Genomic DNA, 24,149 nt, shown 5'->3' on the forward strand with positions numbered 1-24,149 from the left:
TGAAACCAGTTTATGAACCTGCTTAATCCAGTTAATTGTAGTACCCATCCTGGGAGTATCAGGGACAAATCTGGGAGGTCACCATGCCACTGAAGTGTGGATATGTGAAGCCTAAATGTTCAATCAATGTGAAAACACAATTTCCCCTGGAATCAGTAAACCAGTTCATTTCCTTACTTAATCAGCCTAAACTGCCATTCTGTTTGGACAATTTCCACCTGCTAAGTTAACATTTATATTTTCATATGCTAACACATTTAATTTTCAATCATCCACTGCTTCATCATGCTGAAGCATTTAATCTATAACACAACTCAAGTAGTGTGGTTTGGTTTTACTGCTAAATACAGCAGATTGGTGCAGAAGTTAATTCATGAAAAGTTTCCAAGAAAAAAACTTAGAGAAGCGTGTCACACACGTGCACCTAAAGATTGATTTCCAGGCTCATTGGAGGTATGCATTACTACCCCAGGACTCAAGGGGGAGCCATTGCTGACAGTATTTCTCCTTTTTCTCCCACAGCGTTGAGAAGATGCCCATGGACGGAAACTGATTACGTCCCTTCTGGTCCCACCGCTATAAAACCTGTCATGATCTGCTTGACTTCTAAATGCACAGCTGCCAAAAACACTTCCAAGGTTGCCCACTAGTGGGGGAAAAACACCGTCAAAAAACCCTGACTAGGAACCTAAAGGTCTGAAATGACTGTTGATAAAATAAGGTTTATTTTAGTAAAAAAAGGGCCATGTAAGCCCCAAAGCTCCGAAGAACACAAAGGAAATGCCTGAAAAGGCAGAGCGATAGATAACACAATAAACAAAGTCCCAGTGCAGCATCCAAAAATCATGATTGAAAACAGAGCAGAGGTTCAGAAATAACAATAAACACAGTCCAAATCTAAAATGCAGAGGCGAGGGTTCAAAAATCAAGAAAATCACAAAACAATAACAAAGCACAGCAAACTCACAATACCCCTCCACACCTGGTGTATTCAATGAACCTCCAGGAACTCTGGGAGGCCGGTGGAGAGCCGTCCCTGGCGGTGATTGGAGATGGCCCAAGCCCTTGGGGAGCCACCCACAAAACACAAAGGACATTGCTTAGGCCCTTCTCCTTTTCCAACATACAAATAGAAAAACGTACATAATAAATAAAATAAACATAAATACAAATAACAGACATAAAATTTGAAAAAATTGACCCAAAATATGAATTTAAACCCCAGCTAGGGGGAAATGTTGGCTGAAACGCGACAGAACCTGAGGTGCTCCTGACACAGTGCTTCTGCCTGAATACTGACGTGTCTAAGAGAACGCTGAACCCTCTCATTTATTCTTTAGCTCACACTGCTTTTAATATAACTTTATTACAGGTGCCATTAAGTGTCTGTTTATTTTTTGGACACTAAAAATTAACAAGGGGCAACCAGGTTGGTGCCCCAACATTTCCTCTATGACCAGTGTCTTCCCACAGTCAATGATAGGCTTTTATTAACTTCATGCAGAAATAAAGGTGTGTGGTGCTCAGAGCAATGCACATATTAAAAAAAATATTTGACTAGCAGGGCGGCACGGTGGCGCAGTAGGTAGCACTGCTGCCTCGCAGTTAGGAGACTCCACTGCGTGGAGTTTGCATGTTCTCCCTGCGTTTGCATAGGTTTCCTCCGGGTGCTTCGGTTTCCTCCCACAGTCCAAAGACATGCAGGTTAGGTGCATTGGCGATCCTAAATTGTCCCTACTGTGTGTTTGGTGTGTATGGCGCCCTGCCCGGGGTCTGTTTCCTGCCTTGCGCCCTGTGTTGGCTAGGATTGGCTCCGGCAGACCCCCGTGACCCTGTAGTTAGGATATAGCGGGTTGGAAAATGGATGGATGGATGGATTTGACTAGCATGAAATAAAACAAGAACGATTGATGCTTCAAAGTCCAACTATACTCTCAAGCTGACATTGTTGAATGCTGCAATCCACAGATTCAAAAACTATGGTTAAATGAAAAAAACATAAGAGCATTTGCTGTGTTAGAGAAATATCATTTATACATTAGTTAAAGATAACATTCCATTTCTTTTACAATAGGATGATTAATATATTTATCCTAAAATACAAGTTGTAAGATTATAAAATTGTCAAGAGTTTAAACCTTGAAATCAAACTGGTAATTCTTGAGATCACTGAGAATTAAATCTGATTTTATAGGTAAATGTCTAATTATTGTCACTTCAAAAGAATGAGGGACATTGCCAGTCAATAAGGATGCATTTATTATATCTAACATGGGCTTTGCACCATCTTCATCGCCATTTCCCGTGCCACCATATGTAAGCTTCATCGGGGTGGAGAGAAGCCAGGTCCACAGTCATAAAACAACAGTAGGACTCCTTAGGAGAGCACCAGACTGGCACTCAAGAGCTGACCTTGGCAGGCATCTTAAATTCCTAAAGACTGTCACAAGTACCACACTCGGGCCAGACATGATTCTGCTGTCAGAAGCAACGGAGCAGGTGGCCTTATTAGAACTCACAGTAGCCTGGGAAGAATGGATGGGGAGACCTTTGAGAGGAAAACAGCAAGGTACTAGGAATTGACAGAGGAATACAGAAGGAAGAGGTGGCCTGCACAGTGCCTTCCCATTGAAATGGGATGCAGGGGGTTCGCTGGTAGATCCCTCTGAAAGGCTTTCCATCTCCTAGGTAACCACAGGCAGTTGCAAGGGAAACGCCATCAGAATTATCACAAAGGCAGCAGAGCAGGCCTTCAAGTTTCTCTGGTTTAGGAAGGGCAACCTGTAGACATCTGCTTCTTAGCAGTCTGTGTCATCCAGGCAAGAATGTCTGATACTGAATGGCCCAAAACACCCGCTGCTCCCAGGTGCACCACTGATGTATTTTGTGAATGGCATATGCCCAAGCATTGGATCAGTTGCCTTGGATGAGGTCCCATGTACATCACAGGGCATTTTTTAAGAGAAGTAATTGTGTACCTTGTGAGGTTTTACCTTTGCAAGGGCAGAGCAAGTGGCAAGATCACCTTCCAGGATTTGGTAAATTCTGCTGGATGCAACAGTAGCCTTTTAAAGAATGTTTAAATGTTTTTAAATGCATGTTCTTAATGTTGTTATGTTGACTGCCTATTCTAATATCTATTTTTCTACTCTTTAAAATAATAAAAATATAAACAAATGTTTTTAAAATAACAGATTCAATAATATGAACCCAGCCTCCATTTTAGAACTGGTCCCAAGCCCGGATAAAGGAGGATTGGTGACAGGAAGAGGAATCTGGCTGTAAAAAATAGGCTGAAACCTATAAGACATTGAACACACAAAGAAGTGGGAAGAAATGAAAAGGAAGAAAAAGAAGATAGAGGTAAGATGACAAATTTTAATTTTTGAAACCCTTGAAAATATGAATATGTTATTAGGAAAAGCTATATTTGCTATGTGTGGTAGAAATTGACATATTTCTCTATTATATATAAAAAAACCTTGGGTTGAAACGTGATTTTCTTGGAGACACTTTAACATCCCACAAGACAAGGAGGACAGCTGCTGTATAGGCTTATAAATGTTCGATTCGCTACGCGACATGCAGATCACGCAGCATGGCACACGCAGCAGCATGCCAGCTGATCGAGCATAGAGGAGGTAAAAATAAATGTATTTGTTTCCCATTGTATCACCGTTTAAGAAGGGGTTTTGGAGGAGCAACCGCATCTTCTTAGCGTGCGTTCAGCCCCCTTCTTTACAACGCGAGAGGCAGAGATGTGGCTGGCACATAGCGTGCCCAGGGGGGGAAGGGGGTGGGTGAGCAAAGCGAGCAGGGAGTAAAGCCCCCTAGTCAATTAAAAAAAGAAATGTATCCTCTACTAGAGTAAGTTTGATAAAATCTCTTTGAGTCAGTAATCAGACAGGAGAAAATGTGTCCGTTGCGTCTTTAATTCTCCCCTTGGCAAATGCTGATGAGGGAGCATCTGTGACAGCAGTCTGTTACAAAATGGTCAGAGTGGTCAAAATAATAAGGGTAGAGGTCAGTTTTATAAACAACTAACTGAATTTGCATAAGAGTGCTGATTAGCGCATACATTTACTCTGATTGGGTCATTGGTTTACACCCAAATGACTAAATGAAATAAAAGTCTGTTGTACCATACTCTTGTTCTTCTCAGATCTATATTGTTCAGCTATTACCCTCGAAATCTCTGGGTATATTAAAACTGTCTAGTCTTGTTGTCTACAGGTCATCTGCCAATCTCTCAGTCATACATTTGGGGCATGACATCAATCTTCTCCTGGTACATTCTTGTCTTTGTTGTTCACTTCTCCTTTTTCTGATTTCCTGATATGCCAGAACAGGTTTCTGACATTTATTAAACCTTTTATATTTCTAAGATGGATGCTATATTTTAATATGAAAAGCATATCAAAACACTTTATGTGCAGTAACTATTTTACCCCTAATTGCCTATGTGACTGCTAAGTCTAATTTTTCTTCCACATATGCCACATAAATCCAAGTGTATCTGAATGTGTGGCATTTTATATTATACTGTTTATATTTTTCAGTCCAGGTTGCTAATTAATAAACACACAAACTTTTATTAAACAAACTGGATAAATAATACAAACTTTACTTTTTTTAGGAAAAGTAGAACCCAGATCAGTACATGCCAGGTCTCAGATGGCTAAAGGTGTTCATGGACAGCAAAGTAACAGTTAATTCAATCTCATCTGGGTGTCCTCCTCCCAGTAGATGTTTTATACCTAATTTGATTACAACAAGTAGCCTGACACTTGTTTGCTGGCAGCATCACATGATTCATTCTTCATAAGGAGGACTTTTAAACAAGTTAAAGTCAATAAAGCATTCTGTCCGGATGGAATTTCAGGGTGTGTTTTACGAATGTGAAGCAACCAATTAGCTGACGTCCTGAAGTGACATCTTTAATTTTCGCTGAATAGAATCTGTGGTCCCCGCCTGCTTCAAAAGGACAATAATTATCTTTGTGCCTAAGAAAACAAAAGTGGATTGTCTTAATGACTACAGTTTGGTGGCCGTCACTTTAATTGTGATAAAGTGTTTTGAAAGACTAGTGCAGGGGCACATTAAAAAGAAGATTACAACATAGTCACCTTCAGTCTGCATGTCACCACAGAGGATGCTTGCCCTTCATAACATCCTTGTGATAATAAAAGTTGTTATTTAAGAGTCCTGTTTATGGATTACAGGCAAGCATTTAACACTGTTGTATTACCACAACAGGCCATCACACTCCTCAATTTAGGACTTAGTGCCAACCACTGCCATTTTACTTTGAACTTGCTAACCAACAAACTACAGGATGTAGACTGGAAGCATCACATCCTCCACACTGAAATTGGCACAAGCACTCCACAAAGTAGTGTCGTGAGGATTCTCCGATACTTCGCCTCCAACAAAGTGGCCAAACACAGCTCCAATTCTGTCATTACATTTTCTGATCACTTTACAATCTACCTCACAGACCTGATCAGAAACGATCATGAGAAAGCTGTCAGGGAAGATGTCCACCTGCTGACTCAGTGGTGCCAGGACAACAATCCCACCATTAATGTCAGTATAACCAAGGAGCTGGTAACAGACATCACGTAGCAGGGCCTGACCACACTTCCATCTGTATCAAACTGGTTGCTTCTTTAAATTTCTGGAAGTGACTGCCATTGAAAAACTGAAGTGGGCACAACACATTTTGGCTCTTGTCAAAAAGAATTGTTAGAGGCTCCACTTCCTTAGACGTCAACAGGGCCGCTGACATTTGAACTTCTACAGATACACAGTCAAGTCCATTCTCACTGGCTGCATCGCATCCTGGTATGGTACCTGCTGGGTTAAAAAATATACAGAACAATACGTGTACAATAGATGTGACAGGGGCTCGGGGTAAAGCTCAGGTTTCAGGTTTGAAGCTCCCCGAAAATATTTCAAAAGACAGTTCCAACTGATTGATCACAGACAGAATTCATTCATTCCCTTCATCCCACTGCGTCATGTAAATGAATTCCTGGCTATACCCCAGAAAAGCACTAGAGGGTGGTGAAGGTGGTACAAAATATTACTAGCACCCAGCTGCCCTCTGTTGAGGCCATATCCTCAACCCTTGCTGCCTGAGAAAGGAAACAAAGTCCTTAGCTATCCTGCAGCTGTTTTCTCACACCCTCCTTCTGGCAAACAGTACAGGACCACTGGCACTCACATTGGTAGTTTCTGGGACAGTTTCAATCTATAGGTCATAAGGTTGCTGAACAGCTGATTATAATAACAAACATTGTAACACAGACTGCATATATAAACAGCTTGCAAATATATAATATATATTATTTTGTATGTATGTGTACATACGTGTGTGCTGCATGCTATGCATACTTTTTATGTATTTGTCTTTTCTTAGTAATGTATTATTGGCAATTGCTCTGTGGAGACCTGCAAGTAAGAATTTAATTGTACTTATGTACGTAATATACTACATATACAATTATAAACTTAACATGCCTTCAATAAAAAGCGTGTTTTAAAATTAAAATTCTATTCACTTCTGAATGCTATTTGAAACAACACCAACAAAGTAGAAATTCCTTGAAACAAACAATACAAAATTATTCAATTATGCGTCATATTCACTCCGTAACAGCAGAATATCTGCGCACATAAATAAACGCGCCTGTGACGCTTTGATCCTCTATGGCTGAGAATAACACACCACTATGGGTCGATCGTATACTTTGTCGTATTCAGCCAATCGTATCACTGAACTGTTTGACGTATGAGACTCGGAGGCGGGGCTTACATTAATCGGTCAATGAACAGACGCTGTGGTTAATGCGGGCAGGTTGTCGCAGTTACATCTCACTGAGCTTATTAAGGAATCAGCGGGGGATGGAAGGGGGTAGCCGGAAAACAAAGACTTTCATGAAAGGTGGGGTGTGAAAGATGCCCCTCGCGTGTAGATTGAGGCTTCCAAGTAAGATAAAAAAAAAGAGTCCAACAACCTATGAAAGTCACACGCCTTACCATCGTATATGCTGTGAATGTTTAGCGTGTAGTAATGAGTAACTGCTTGCCGCCGGCAGTTACCTCCGAAAATTTTCATTGATGTAATGTTCAATAAAAACAAGTATTTTCCAAAATCCAGTCAAGTAGAAGCTTTGATACTGACCAAAAATGAAAACTGGGTAACCGTTTCAAGCCCCATATAATAAAACTAACTGATGGCTGCACTCCTGAAAGTATTTTCATCAGCATATTCGCGGTTATTTCAACAGCTTGACTAAGCTTGTGGCTTTTCTCTTTTACAAAAAAAAAAATGAAGAAACATGAAAGATCAAATTCACCATCTTTACTTGGTTTCGCAAATGCTCTGAAAGCTTTGTATACAGTCATCGGTAACAAATAGTAAACGCATGGTACTTGGGCAGCCTTAAAATTGACTTTCAATGACTTCGCTATAGTAAAGGGGGCTTGCGTGCTTTCCGCGTGACTGTGAGCATGTGCGTGCACGCGCGCGGGCGGTAGTGAGTGAGGTGGAGGAAAGGGGCGGGAGAATGTGTGTCTCGTTTTTTCTGAGCTGCCAGTTTGTTTTTTCTACTCTCAGTTATAAACGGGAGGAGGAGATAAGAGAGTTTGAGATTTAAAAAAAAAGATTGAAACCCACAGGACAAGTCAGCAGTTACTTGAAAAAGTATTGGCCTGTCAGCATGAAGTTAGCAACTGCAGGGTAGCGGCGTGTCAGTGAAGTGTGGAGCGTGGATAACTGCTTAGCTCGTCTGTGTGCTTACATCGTCAGTTGTCATTAGCTGTTTATTTATTTTTTATTGTTTCTAGTTTAATTCGCTACAGCCTGAGAATGAAAAGGTCATGTGGAATTTACGCGACTGGGATTATCTCTGCTCACCTACTTATTATTGGGATCGCCCTCCTTGTGGCACAGGTTTTCCCGACCTTGTTTGAAAAGCGCCTTAAATCGGTAAGTAATAATTGGAGTTATTTTTCTTAGTAAACTACACTTTTATCATAACCACTTTTAGTGCTAACTGCTTAAATGATCGTGGCCGCGGACAGATAGGACTAATCTGTTTTATAGGAGACCCATTCATTGAAGTGCCCTTGGTGCCGGTGGTCAAGTCTTAACTGGGAAGGTGTCTTAAGACGCTATCGAAGTGCAGCAGGGTATGCGTGAGACCTCTGGCATCGTAGCACATTGTAAGCTTGCCTTCGTAACAAGTTTTACGTTGTCTTCTTTTCCATTTTGCATGTCAGTTTATTTATTTATTTATTTATTTTTGCTCTTCTCCTTGTCGGGTAAATACGAGAATTGTAAGTGCTGTCGTGCCCATCGGCCGGGGAAAGGAAAGGAGAATCCTAGATTCTAAATAGCGTGGCTAGAAGCCGGGAGTATCTGGCGATGGGCAAGTGAACGGACGTGTCAAAGTGTGGCGCGGCTTTGTCTGCTGACAGCCGGCTAGCGGCGCGCATTGTCACATAGAAAAAAACGTTCACCGAAACGCTTACTCCATAAAAGAATCCGTTTGTTCGGAACTACTAGACAAGTACACCTCGTGTTCCTGGGCAAAGACTGCGTGAAGATTATAGAAATGAATTGTGAAGACACAGCTTGTTTTATGTTTCCTGCACGTTCTTTTGTTCCTGTAAGAGATGAATTAGTGCTTGATATTGCGTGAAGATAGCCGAGAAGATATGGTCGATTGTGTAAGACGAAAAAAGTGGTTTCGTATAGTTGGTCTGCAAAGCAAACAAGAACGTTTAAAAATAATCACGCGCATGTGATCCTCAGGTATCCACGCCATGTCCTCAAACACCCGCGTTACATATCTACTGTTTTTGTATATGTAAACTGTGTATAAAAATGAAGTAAGCATTTGTATTGAAGAGGTAAAAAATCAGTGATATTTTGATTGTGCAAGGCAGGATTTTTTTACAAGGTGGTGCGCCAGTCACCCCACTGTAAAAAAATGTAATTAAAGCAGTCTTGTTTACTGTTTTAATTAAATCATTTGGCAGCCCAGCCTATCTTAAACACACACTGTCAGACTTTAGGCTGGAAAGAAAACAAAGTTTGCAGTTAAGGGTGGGTGCCCCAAAGCATATACTGTAATTTTGTTTTGTTGGCCAATGTGTACGTATTGCTACATAATAAAGTGTCAATGCCAGGTCTTCCAAAAACGCGACCAGGTTGGTTCATTGTACACTAATTCTTAGCAGTATAAAACTAGATGTTTTCAGTTTATTCTAGTACTGCTGTATGTGCCAAAATGACATTTTTGTAAGTGAAAAGATGAAATCTGAAAACGTCACCTTTTTTTGGAAGACATTTAAAATTATGATAAAATCTGCCTCATACTTTTAACTTTGTTTTTAAACTCTTACCATGAAAAGTCTATTCATTTAAAGTGCCTTTTCTAGTTTTCATAGCAGGTTCAGAATTGCTGGAGTTATGCCAAAGGCAGTCATTACCAAGTTCATCCAAGTGGCATTAATTTCTCTTCACAGTGACCCCCATTAGGAAGCAATTTGTGGTGTATAAAGAAACCATTTATTTCATATACAGCTACCCTGGCCCCCTGTGACTCGGGATTGGATTAAGCAGGTTTATGGATGTTATGTTGCTATCGTCAACATGTCAAATGTTTTATAAAAAAAAAAAAAGTAAAAGAGGGTTTAGTGTATATTTATTTTAAAAAAACGAGTTTAGAGAATTTGTATAAATTAGATTGTTTAATTCATCCACTTTATCAAGCTTGAATGAAATTTAAGGGACACTTGCAGCACTATTTGTCAGACAGCAACTAACCCAGGAAGAGGAGCAAGTCCATTACCGTATGCATTCCTTCACTCTTCACAATTAAGTGACATTGGCATCCCTAGGATGTGGAATACCCAGGGTACTCTCTGGAAGAATGTGCAAACTTCATACTAACAGAAACTGAGCTGGGATTTCATATCTAGTCTCCTGGAATCTTAACCGATGTGTTGTCATACTTCTCTGTAAACGTAGTTTATGTAACACAGTACGTAAACTTTAATCATGGTTATATTCTAGATTCAATTTTATATTCTGTAGAACCAAACAGATAAAAGATTGGAAGAGTGTGTTGTATTGGTCTGTGGTGCTCTGTTGAGGGAAAGGTTATTTTTGTAGCTTGAGTAACAGTATGCAGATTAAAATTAGATCATTTTTTAAAAAAGTGTTTTTTTTATTTTTGACTGTTTACTAGACACGTTTGCTAAAGTAATAGTGCAGACTCTGCCTACATTTATGTATAGTAATATGGCTAGTTGTGTGTTTTATTTAAGATATTTTTAAAATTATTTTTAAGCCGGAAAAAAAAAAGCCAAAGTTTTGTTTTAGGTTATGTTCATTTGAACTGACTAGCAACTTTATTTGTGACTTTCAGCATGAAACACATTTAGTATAGGAAGTAAATTAAGAAAGGGTGAGCCTGCAGTGAGTCAACCTCATTTAGCTGATTTTAGAAGTTCTCTATTGACCCTATTTTTCTAAATATGGTGTATGGACTGGCGCGCTGTCCAGTATGTATTTAGTCTTGTGCCCTATGATACTGGAATAGTCAGGTGTGCCTCATCCGTGGTGACCCAGTGCTGAGAAAGTCATTTCATGGTATGTTGTTTAATTGTGCTGCAGTATGTGTTTTGATGCACAGTATATACAACAATAACTATGACAGTAAAAAACGTTTTAAATGCATGACGTGCCCCTTTACAAATAATATTTTCATATGTTTGAACATTCAACCCTTTCATTTCATCAATAGTTCTAAATCTATCGAAGTATAAAGTGGATGTGTGTAATAAATATATATTACACACACAACTTCAACTTTAACATAGCCTTTACTGTTGTTTATTCTAATAAGCTGCTGTTTTCTTTCCCCCCTCATAAGAGTTCCAAAAACTTTTGGAGTTAGCTGAGGTATTTATTTCAGAAGTACATTAATTCTAAGAAAAATGATTTTGGACCTTGTGAGGTTTTAGTGACAGTGCATTTGCAAGGGCAGGGCAGGTGGCTTCCAGGATACGGTAAATTCTGTAGTTTGCAACAGTAGCTTTATAAGGTAACATTGTCAATATGAGTGGTTTATAATCCTAAACTGTTTATAATTTTTTTTGGAACAGCTTTCCTGATAGGTGTATTTTATTTTTTTAATATATATTTGTGTCAGTTCAGGAATATTCATTATGCTAGATTTAACCTTGGAAGGCTTGGGGTGGGTTATACAAAAATAGAGAATTCCTTTTCCTTACTTAATCTTTATATTACAATTGAGAGCAATGTTTTGACACGTGCAGTACATTCAGAAAGTACACCTACTGCTTCACTTTCTGTGCACTTTGTTGTATTGTAGATTTAAATGAATACATTTGCCTTTTTCCCACTTTACACTCAATAATGCATAGTGATAATTTATTTGTAATAACTTTCAAAGCCTTTCTGAAAACGTTTTCATTTTGTCATTATGGGTTGATGGACAAATACGTGAAATTTGTTAACAAAATAAAGTGTTCACAATAGTGAAGGGGTCTGAATACTTTCTTAAACCACTGTATAAATTTGAAAGTGATCAAGATGAGTACAACGTCAGGGAGGTAGCTTTGCTTTTAATAAAGTGCTTTATTTATCATCCTCGTGTAATAAAATGGGAAGAGTATTTTATAGGCTTAGCTTGGGAGTGTTGTTGGAGTCCCTGACACATCTCTACAGTGTATGCATACCAGAATTGTGCAAAGAATTCTTTTTGCTAATTAACAAATAAATGCTGTTTAAATCATTGCAATCAAAATCCTAACCATATCATGCCATCAGCACACAGATTCAATGATTTTTGAGGATACTCAACATAATATTTATAAAAATTGTTTAAAACTACTTTCATAAAGCAATGCATTTTTAATCAGATTTGTCCACAGAATACTTTTGTATCCTTCAAGATATTTGCTGAATTTGCATTGGCACTTCAGAAACAATTAGTTCCTTAATCCCACTTACTGGAAAGTAATGTTTACTGGACAGGTCAACTTAATTCAAATATAAGATGTCATAAACTGCTGATACTTTCATTTTCCAAGTCTCTTCCTTTATTGTCAAGTTTGTGAAATCAAGCCTGACAAATAAAGATATGTTTTGTCAATTCAGCTTAAAAAAAGTATTTATTTGTGTTTAGAAAGAAGTTTGATGTTTTAGCATCCTACTGAATGGGTGTCTCCACAGAATAAACATAGAAAGAAAGCTCATTTTGTGTCAATTGTAGATTACATCTCTACATTATCTATGTATTGACTAAGAATTTTTGTGTGTGCCTTGCAATTTTATGATATCCCACCCTAAGTTGGTTCCTGCTGTGCATCCAGTGCTGCTTGTTTGGCAAAACCTCCTTTTAACCCTAAGGTGAGTAAGTTAGTTTGGAAATGAGTAGACGGATAAAAACTCAACTGTAACCAGTTCCATTATATTCAGAGTTTGAATGGAAAGACTCATGTCCCTTATTGGGTAGAATGGGGAAAACCAGTTACAGTATATTGAAATCCCAGCCTCTTTTACCCTTAAATAAGCCCCCTTGCTAGAATCTACAGACATCAAATAATTATTGCTGTAAACAAAGTGGAAAATGAGGAGAAAGATGCTAAGGTTTTAATTATAAAATAATATCTATCTATCTATCTAAAAAAATAAAATGCAAAAATGCAAAGTTGATTCGATCACTCACTCATCAATAGAAACACTCTTTCCCATTTAGTTAAAAAGGTGAAATTTGGAAGGATGTAACATCACTCGATGGTTAATTAAATACCCCAAAATCACAAAAATGGCTTTATGAATTAGAATGAAATTTGTGATGTTATGGAAAAAAGACATTAGCTGACACGTTTATTTCTCATTATTTGTCTTTGACAAAGTTTACTGAGTGAGCTATTCTTATGGACCATGTCAGTGGTGATCACACAGAGAAATTGGGTGTGCAGTTCATGCAAATGAGTATTGCAAGTAGAACAGCTCCATTAACCAAGTTGTGGCTGCAGTCATACAGAGAAATGGGGAGTGGCAAGCGAAAGAGGGCAGCTGTCCTGCATAGGGGGGAAAAAAAGAGGTGGGAACTGTATGGAAAATTAGATGTGAAGTGAATGAAGAAAAGCTAGGTGAAACTCACAGATGATGTGGTTAGCAAGTGGCCCTCCTTAGGCACACTCAGTACTCCTTATTCTGTTGGCATCTTCTTACTCTTTGCAATGCAGTATAAAATGCGTACAAATTCAAACTACAGGTAAAATTCCCTTACAACGAACTCCCAGGGATCTAAAAAATATGTTTTGTTGTAACGAAAATTTCATTGTAATGATATTCTGTATTTGTTGCTATAGTGCTTTCTTTAACTTGTGTCCAGGTGTTTGCAATCATTTCAATAGCTTCTTTCGCATTCATTTTAATCTCCTCCTGCCTACAAGTTATGCTGATGAGAATTTCTCTCAGCATTTCCTTGCCATAATACACTTTCAGGGTGCGAATGATGCCCAAATCCAATGGCTGAAGCACTGCTGCGCAATTGGATGGGAGGAATTCAACGCAAACATTATCTAAACATGGAAGCATGTTCTGTGCAGCACAATTATCAATCAGAAGCCGAATCATCCTTTTCTTCTTCTTCATATTGTGAGGTTTCTGAACACTTTTGGGATCCCCTCCCCCCACTCCCCACCCAACAGGAATGACACGTTGAAGTGCGTCTCAAAGCGCGATTGCAGCGGCTGTGTCAGATTGTTTGTCCGTTGCTGGGGCAGGGCAATAGCAGGCTTATAGCGCTGCATTGAAGCGACACAGAAGCAAATCATAAAAGATTGGGTCATGCTATAAGTCCCTGTTTGCACCCCAAAACACAAGGCTTAGTCTCAGTACTTTAGCAAAGTCAGCTTTATTCAGCTTGAAACAGGAATGGCACAGTTATTTATTGTAGTGTAATCTGCCACTCTGCTATACACAGACACAGCAGTCAGGCAGGGTCGTGGCCAGCTCAGTGACCAAGTAATTCTGTTATCTGCATTTACAGTTTACGTGCTCCTAACCTTGCATCACCCATCAAGATCTTTTCTGTTTACTTTGGCGGAGAGACGCACCATAGCTATGAGCCTGCTGTTGCCCCATACAGACGTGGAGATCGCACTTCGGGACACTCTTCGGCGTGCTCCCTAGTTGGGGGAGGTCCCAAGAGAGTTTACAAACCTCACATTTTCTTGAATGAACGCCACATTAATAGGAATGTTTCTTGAACGAGCATCACTGAACCACATAAAAACTGCTTTTTCAACATCTTCAAATGCAGCAGTCCACAAACGTTTGCAACCTGAGATTTTCCTTCTTTTTTTGCTCAGTCTTTCAAGAAAGTTGACAGTGTTGATGGCGAAATTCCGAATTCACTGGCAACATCTTTTTTTCTTTTTGCCGCAATTGAGAGCAAACAAAACAAAAAAGGTGAAAAAAAAAACAGTATGAGGAAAGTTCGAAGAAAGAAAAAAAAATTAGTGTGTTTCTGTTTGGGGATTGTGCATAACTGAGCTGTGGCTAAAGAACTAACTGCTCTGTGGATGATTCATTCCGGCATTTCAAGGTCTTTTGGGCACTTCGTTGTAATGAAAGTATCTGCTGAATGTACTTCGTAGTAACAAGATTTCTATAGACTCGTGTCATATGGGGACCATAAAAATACTTTGTGGTATTGAAAATTTTGTTGTAACGGAGTTTTACCTGTAGATTTCTTTGTTGAGCGCTCTTATATATTTAAACTTAAAAGAAAGTGGAGTTGGAGGGGTGGCCTTGTGGTAAAATACATGCAGTACTGCGGAGAGATCAGTTATCCTTTTGGAGGTCAGACCACAACAAGCCTCTACACTCCATTTCACAAACAGAAACTCAAGCCCGGAATGATGGCATGGCTTTGTCAGTTTAAATGCTTGTACAGCTCACTTAAGTTGTACACCACATATAGGGGGTAAATCTACCATCAGGGCTCTCTGGGTGTACGTCTAGTGGCCTTTAATGATAAGGTCCTTTTCGTTTGATTTACCCCCCCCTTCCTATCCCTTGACAAAATTGTTTGTCTGAGTGCCAAAATCACCCCTTCCTTCCAGCTTATTGAAACAATAGAATGTCTGCACTGTGCCGAAATCACCAAGGGGGTAGGTCAGCTAAATGATTGAGTGTCTGATTGCTGATATGAACAAGGACTACCCCTAACCTGCCCCATTCGATGAAACAACGGAGTGTCCGGGCAGTCCTGAAATTACCATTGGGGAAACAAACTAATGAAATGACTGAGTGTCCAGAAGGATCCGAAATCATCACAGGGGAGCCTCCTACTGCTAGATGAAACAATATAGCGTCAAAGTGAATTTTAATGAGAAGGTGTTACCGTGCTGAATAAAACAACCAGTTGCCCGACCTCTGCATTGTTAAAAGTATGATCAGCTTTCTGTTAGGGAGCTCTATGCCACCCAGGAACAGTACATAGAGGAGGTGGACATTGTACATAGTGTAGTTCATAACATTATTTTCAACACTTCTTATCTGTACAATGAGAAAAATGTTCATTTCATTCAATGAGACGTTTAAATGTTCAGCCTGTAAACATCAGTGCTGTATAGTATGTAATAAGTTAAAGGAAACTACAATTTAATATTTCTTTTGATGCAAACCTTACAAAAGTTTGTAACAGTACTAGATCACAGATCAAAGCATTACATTCAAATCTAACTGAAGCTACCACTTTTTCAGGATCTGCTAATACAGTATGTGAAATTATATTTTATATTTTAACATTTGCATTCTTTCTAATTACATGTTTGAATTCAAAAGAATACAGTTTCCTGTAAAGTTGTGTTTTGCAATGACCATCAATAAAAGCCAAGTACTGTAACTAGAAAAGCAAAGAATTGATCTATGGTAGGAATGTTTTACTTATATGCAATTGTATGTAGTCATTTCAAGAATAAGGAGCGCCAGTGACCTAATGATTTTAGCCCCGGGGCTTGGGGGTGGTTGGTATGGGGATAACAAATATTGTATAACATATAAGTACTCCATTAGTTACATAGTTCTTCTACACATCCGATTAACCTTTGGTGCCATAAAAAGAGTTAACACCCAGCTAGTCAATTATATAAACCAATATTAAATCATCATTATATGCCCAAATGGAGAAAACACACCAAAGTTCTGCAGCAAAAGAAAAAAGTCAACTATACCCCCCAAAAAGATAAACTATATAAATTGTAATCATAACAATAAATACTGAACAGTTGCTGAAACCAAAAATAAAATGTAAGTGTGAAGATGCAAATCCAGATTGTAGCCATGAAGAAGAGCTTCTAAAGTATATTAAAACCAGTGTATGAACACATTGTTCTTTCCCAAAGCTTAAAGAGAGTAAATAAAATCAAAAAGCACATGTGTTGTAGGACAAAGTGGGCATTGTTCATTTTGTTAGGCTTTCATTGGCACGCACGAGATACAAGAGAACAGACAGTTTTCCTTTTAAGTTGCTGAAATACCTTCCAACTCTACCAACATTTGGTCAGCATTATTTCTAAGCTTTTTCTGATAACAAGCAGGCTTAAAAATCCATTCCTTTAAAACTTGTAACCACAGGCTGAACTTTGGCTTGCTCTGATGGATAAAATTTCACATCAGGGAGCTGACACTTGGTCTGTGGCTTGTAAGGACTTTGATTTAATCACTAGATATAACACCTTCCTTTAAAACAAGGTGCATACAATGCATCTGTCTGGTCTCTTTGGAGCAAGAAGCTGACCCACTCTTGGAAGCAACAAAGAATGTTTCTTTGGGCATGGAAGCTACACTGTATAGAGTCATGAGGCTGTAAGCCCTGAACTAGATCTAAGACCTACTCTTCTAAGCTTAACCTCTGTGCCAGTAATTGAGTTCAGTGTACTGTGTTTCTGAAAAGCAGTAAGCTTCATTTCTAACAGCTAGGAACTGCAGAATCAGAGCAAGAAAATGAAGTAGGAACCTTCACATATTAATTACTGGGATTGCTAATGGAAGTGATCATTTGGTTTATTTAAAATCAAAAGACTCTTCTTATCCACATTTTCCTACAGTGTTCATGGATCACACTACCATTCTCTGGAACCATGATTAGGGAGTATTACTATCTTAGCTCAAAACGTTCGTCTTCCCTTCCTTAAAATATTACCTTACTTCCAAACTGCAACCTTCCTTAACTCAACCACCGTTTAGTGAAGTCTTCCTTACCTGATATGCGTTAATTTTATGATTACACAATAAACTATGCAGAAAGTCAACACATTCCCCCAGAGCTTGAACTTTTGCGCAACATGGTTTAAACCACATGGTTTAACTTAATAAAATGGTAAAATCTTGCTGCAATTTCAAAGCATGAAAAGGCTTTCCTTATTGCCACTTAATACCATTCTAGAATTAGATGTGAAATAAAAATCACACATCATTCCAAAATAAATTGCACAGTATTTGTTTAGTGCTTCAAAACATTCACTCTGGCCAAGCATTTGTTAATGATTGGAAGCATAAGACAGATCTCTCCATCATACAACATGCAGCGTGTTAATGGAAGCATGTGATCTAAGATGCTCAATTAGTGGGACTACTGACACAGCATACGTAATTCCTGAAAACGAATAGGCAAACAATGAAATGTGCTATATTTGTAGGGTATTTTGAAACCAAAGTAATGCTCATTATTATGACACTTAAAATTTGAGTATAGCTCATAATATAAACATTTGAATACTGGAGCAAATGATGTGTTTGTGTCCCTTTTCTGCACTTACAGTCAGTCCAGTTCATTGTCTAATTCTATGATAATACATGGGCATAAGCAAAGCAAAAGCATTAAACACTTTTATGTTAGGTAGCTTGAAAATCTATAAAACAAAAACTGTCTTATTGAAATTCTGAAACAAATAATCTTAAATTGACGTGTTTGATTTCACAAAGGTATCCTTAAAATTGAGACAAATCTAAAAAAGCGGGGGAAGATTTGATGAGCTAAAGTATCAGGTGTGTGACATTTGAAATTTAACTTGTTCATTAAATATTACTGTTGATCAGTGTTGTTAACCAACTAGAATCTTCTCCATATAGTGATGTAAATATAAATCTCATGACAAACCTGACAAATCGATTTTTCTAACAAACTGCAAATGTGTGCGTATAAATACACATTCTGAATAGTGTTGTTGTTCAGTAATTCATATGCAGTGATAGTATAATGTTTTAGGTTTTATTTTTCTGTATTTTAAGCAGTATATATATATTTTTTTTTTGCAGAAAAGTGACCGTGAATAGTTTTAGTACATGCATGTTATGATAAATCAAGCAGCCCATGACAATCATTCTTTATAAACTATATGCTAAAATGCTCTCTGAGCCAATAAAATCTCCCCATTTGTTGTTACACTGGGGGAGAAACTACCCTCTCTTTCACAAATTCAAGCTCTGTGCCCCATGATTGGTAGTCTGCATAAGTAATAATAATACAAAGGAAGGCTAGCCACCAGTACACTGGATCTTACGAGTATAGGTCTAATATTTAAAACCTTGCTTTGTGAACTTACCAAATGTATTATAAATAACAATATGAATCATTCTGTTCATTGGGAATGAAGGTGTTAAGTTTAAAAATCCAAAAAGTCTCACTGCGTAATAATTGGTTGCTGATGTCCTCTCCCAGGGGTGTGGTGCTGGACAGTTTTGATCATTGTGAACTTAAGGTCTTTTACCTAGTTTTCTAATACCTTAAAATACCTCTGCAGCCATATGTTTATTTGTTAATACTTTGGTTTTTATTCCCAGTAATTTTGTGGGCACAGCTTTCATAGTTTACATTTGACTGCATTAATAGCAACAAATGAAGTTTTTGTTTCACAATCCAATCTATGTTTTAACTTCAATTAAATGTAAATTATTGCAATAACATCTGTTTTATGCATGTTTATGCAACAGGTTCTCCACATGCTTGGATGATGCCCTATTTAAGAAAACAAAAACTGTCCAGAACTGGCTGTTAGTCTATATATTTATGTTTACCATGTAGTCTGTAATGTTGAATTCTCTCGAAAATGCAAAAAATGATTGATCCTTAAAAGCATCCAGTAAACTTGGCCTCCACCATAGTTTGACTGTAGTATTTACTTGATGAGAATATGTAAAAATACAGACTAATGTACAGGTATACTAGGTTTGCCTTTCTGGGGAAGTTAAGAGCTTTTCTGTGTAAATAAAGTGTTCTATCATAAGCATGTGTAACCACCCTCCTGCTCTACCCTCTTTTGCAAAATCTGCTTTTGAGATCTCAAAATGTAACTATATATACCTGTTTTTTGGAGGAAATTCGTCAGTACTCTAGAAACTGAGACACTGACGATATATTTATCCCAAAATCAGGCTTCACACTGCAATAGTCACACGATATATATGGTTTTCATAAAAGAAGTGTACTGTATGTTTAATGTCTCATATTATTAGATGATTATAAATCAAAACAATGCAACATTGAAATTGGTGGGCAAATGCACAAGTTTTTGTAAGCCTTTTCTTATATATTACAATCTTGAATATTAACATAAAATATTGGCAACATAGTAATATAAGATGTGCTGTTTAATTAGCGCATGCAAGTGCTAATGTTGCTGTAATGCTGTGTGAGGCAATTATGACAATTTTTCCAAATTTAAGTTTATTGGTTTGTTTTCTGAATTAACATCAAAATTTGATCTATAAATGTCTGTCCTTTTTTTTTAATCCTGCTTGAATATCTTATGTGGAGACTGACCCGGCCACAGACAGGCAGACACGTTGGTTTCACCACACACACGTTTATTATACATTTACAATTATTAAAGTGCACACATCCCAAAAGTCCCCACAAAGTTCTGGCCACAACAATGCCTCACTTTATCCTCTCCCTTATCCTGCTTAGTCTACTCCACTCCCGACTCTCGCGATCATATGAAGGGAGGCGGCCCCTTTTATACACACCCGGATGTTCTCCAGGTGCTTCCCTGCAATCTCCCACCGACACGCCCCCGTGTGGCGGAAGTGCCGGCTGCGTACCCGGAAGCACTCCGGGTGTCCCCAGTCTTAACCCCAACCCCCCCAGCACTTACGGGTGTGGCGGAAGTGCTGAGGTCCAGGGCTCCAAAGGCATGGGGGCGCCCCCTGGCAGTGACCACAGGCTCCTACAGGGTGGAGCTTCAAAGCTCTGTACCCGTGGCCCCCAGAGGAACCAGGGCGGTCACCCCCACATGGTCTGGGGAAGGCGTAAGCCCTCCTCCGGTCTTCCTAGGTGTCCCGGCTGGGTCACCACCCCAGCCATCTCTGACACTTACTGACCAATTAACTGTGGGTCCCGACTAGATTTATGAAGAAATGAAAGGAAAATGTTATATTTCCTGTTAAGAAAAATTAGAATTTCAGCAGTCTGCCTGAAGCTGAGACCCCTCTGTTGTGACACTCGCTCAGTAAGTATAGACTTGGCAGGGGGCATATTATTTAATCAGAAAACCGAGTATTGCTAATTTGGCTGCTTTATTTCTTGTATCGATGTTTCGAGTATTCCTTTGCACAGCCACAGCTCGTGAGAGTTGAAATTTGAGTATATTATTAGAACTGTTCCCGTACAATAATAAGTTTGCCGGTCCCAATAGAATTCTATTTGAAAACAGTCCTGGTGTAATGATGCATTTATGGAAAAATTGTTTGATTCTGTCAATCCATGAATCGGAGTAATTAAGTGTACACAAATCACTTAACCTGCGGTCACAGCCCATTTATAATTGTATAATGTGTACACAACATTATACAGATTGTGAATAACAGTTCTGCCAAAATGCAGTCACGTTATACAGTACATTTGTTCTTGCTTTCAACCGAAGACGTTTTTGTTTGCCTTAGTGTTTCATTTTAGTCGTGGTAATATCATGCAGTACACAATACAAGGCCACATTTTGTATCGGCAGTATTATGTGTCGAAGTTTATGATACAGTGAAATGTTGCCTCATGCTAACTGGCAGACTATTGGCAGGTGCTCTCAGGTGTGTTTTATTATAGAGTTGTTTATATGCTGTAATTGTGTAGCAGTTTTACTTAATTCTGTAAATTCTAGCTACTGGGCTCATTTAGAATAACAGACATTTAGCTTATTATATAGGTTTATTACAGTGATCTAATCAGTTACTCTTTATTGGTGTTTTTTTTTTTTTTTTTGCTACCAATCTATCTCATTATTATTATAAGTACATGTACACTACTGGTCAAAAATTTTACAGTACCTCGATTTTTCTTTAAATTTATTCAATTGTAAAAAAGGAAATATCAGAATATCACAAATGGGTCTTCTTCAGGGAACAACTACAACCTTCTCTGGCAGTTAACCACTTACCTTTTCACCATTGTAGGTCATTTATTGCATTGCAACTGGTTAGATTTAAAGAAAAAATGAGGTGTTCTAAAACTTTTAACCAGTAGTGTAAAATTCTTGCAACTTACAGATGATTGGTCACTTCATTACACTCTTCCAAAGAGTTTGCATTTTTCTTTCTGAACTCACTTACACCCTAAAGTGAAATCCTATGATGCCATAAAATTGTTGTATGTCTCTTTTCCTGACTTTTCTGACTTTAGCAAGTTAAACTAGACAAGATTTTAAACAAATGGTGTGATTCCTATAGCCTATGCTCAGTCTGAAACCCTGAACTAATTGTTCTTCTTCATGCTTCTTTCTCATTTGCATTTAATATAAAATCTGAATTGTATTTCTAATGGCAAAGTAAACCAAAGTCAAATAACTCAATATTAACAGGCTAAGCAGCACTGACTGGAGAGAGCACTTATATGAATTTAAAACTGTATTAACAATATACATCTTTTCAAATTTAAAAGAATGCGTACCCTCAAATAAAATTGTGAATGACCGCTGAAAATTTACAGGAGCATGTTAGAAGGCAGCAATTGACGTTGACTTCTGTAGTGACAATAGGTCAATTTGTTCCTGAAGCTTTGTAAAATCAGGGAGGTATTTTAATATACCAATTAAATGTATTTTGTTATTGAGCAAAACTCTCTTAAGAATGTGTTTGAGTTAACTCATAGTTGGAAAATGAGACAGAAAATTCTCATAATTGGCACTCAATATATTCACATTTTTTGTCACTAAAGTATTATTTCAGAATACCTTGCCAATAAAAAATGCATTTTTTTATCTGTTATAGAACAATCATTGCATCCAACAGCAGTGTAAATGAAAAGTGACATACTGTATAGAACAAGTTTGACATGAATAGGAGAGGAGGGTCAATTTATTCCTCCAATAGGGACTACAGAGTCGGATCATTAGTATCAAGTGAAATAACTAAAGTTGGAGATACAATTGTTCATGTCGTAGGTCATACAGGTACCATATCGTATTCTGTGGCATAACTCAACTCTTAATTGTGCAAGTGATTTTTCCTAAGTATGTGGAGCAGACAGTACTATATACTGTAACGTCCTGTACATGTTCCTTTGGAGTTTCTTAGGGCAGCTGTCTGTTTTTTGAAAGTTGACCTTCTGTGAGCTGATTAGAATTCTAGATGTCTCGTCAATGTAAGATAGTGTACAATAGTTGAAGGTCTGGCAGTGTTTGTTAATACATTGCTTATGCATTTGTTTTTGCTTGTTAAATGCCATTTATGTTCAAGGCATTGTGTAAATGTTGGAATCCTATGTAAAATAAGTTATTTTACAGTACATATCTATATATAAGATACATTTTTAAATTATTAAGGATTTAATCAGCTTTTCAGTATTTTTTTGAGGAACTTTATCTGTTTTTAAAATTCGTGGGTTATAGATCAAAGAACATTAGTAAAAGTAATTCCTGTTTCATGGAGGAAAAATAAAGGAATATTCAAAGATTTCAAGAAGAAGAAAAAGAATATATACAGTGCCCTTGCATTTTGTTTTTAATGAATGAATGAATTTTTGCTTTGGTATTAAGCAAATTTTAACTAAATGATTGATATCCCTCATACAAATCTGCGTGTTGTTTCCAACATATGGGATTGCTTACTTTCATATAAGCTGTTTAATTTAATTGTTAGTATGCAAAATCCAAGTTTGTTTTCTCTCTCTGTCTCTGGTATTGCTCATGTTCTTGGTGCACTATTTGTGGGATCATCAAAGCAATAACAGTATATTTTGTTAGTACTTCAACCATTACAACAGATGGCATAGTGCCAACCTTGGTTGTACTGCAAATATTTCTATGACTTATGCCCATGTTGAGCATTTGAGTTCATTTTGGCTTTCACCATGTTACAGCAATGATAAAACTTAGATTGTCTTTTCAATCCCAGAATTCATAAACTGGTGTAATCAAAGAGAAAAGAGGAAAGCAAGTAACCACAACTGAAATCTCATGTTTCAGTGTTTGTAAGCTCCTGTGGCTACTTTGTTTTTTGTTGTCCAAGTTGCATATATACCATCTCAGTGTGGGTTGTAACAAAGCTCCACCAAAAAAAAAAAAAAATGCTGATGTCCTTAAATATATATAAAAATTAAATGAGGCAATGCAGAGTTTCACAATTTTTTTCCCATGGTTATCTAACTTTTGATTGCTCATGAAGGTCAAGTTATTTCTTGTTGAAAATGGCATGTTAATACATTATGGACCTCATGGTGGTGTTCATTTATTTAACCCAAAGTATTTTAAATATAGTTTTTAAATAACATTTTAAGTATGAACATCTATAATCTCAGCTATTAGATGACAGATCTACAAATATAAAGACTTATTTCAGAAAGACTTGATTAATGATGATAAGTAGTGCTGATTCCTAAATTTTGTGAAAGCGTTATTTGCAGCAAATCTTGTTCGTTGAATGATGTACTGGTAATTCTTCTGTTTAGGAGAACTTTTTTCCCTAGTGGCTGTAATGCTTTGCAAGGCCAGCATACCATTATCCAGAGCTGTAACAGCCAACAATGGATGGGACAGCCCCCGGGGTATGTAATGCATTTGCATTAACCACACGCAAATAAAAAACAACCTTTAAA

General features: G+C 37.8%; 1 protein-coding gene across 2 annotated transcripts in view; it reads left to right on the forward strand.

Annotated features, from left to right (window-relative positions):
• The first annotated feature begins 6,830 nt into the window (after positions 1–6,830).
• Positions 6,831–24,149, forward strand: part of scarb2a (scavenger receptor class B, member 2a) — an 83,442-nt gene continuing 66,123 nt past the window's right edge. The window contains exons 1-2 of one of the 2 annotated variants that reach the window (XM_039750778.1): positions 6,831–6,946; positions 7,852–7,993. In XM_039750778.1, the coding sequence (XP_039606712.1) occupies positions 7,874–7,993 (120 nt within the window). In that variant the 5' untranslated portion in view covers positions 6,831–6,946; positions 7,852–7,873. Of the gene's footprint in view, positions 6,947–7,567; positions 7,994–24,149 lie in introns of those variants that run through there. The other variant, XM_039750777.1, reaches the window with a different exon arrangement.

This window comes from Polypterus senegalus, chromosome 4, assembly GCF_016835505.1.
Source record: "Polypterus senegalus isolate Bchr_013 chromosome 4, ASM1683550v1, whole genome shotgun sequence".
Taxonomy (NCBI): domain Eukaryota; kingdom Metazoa; phylum Chordata; class Cladistia; order Polypteriformes; family Polypteridae; genus Polypterus; species Polypterus senegalus.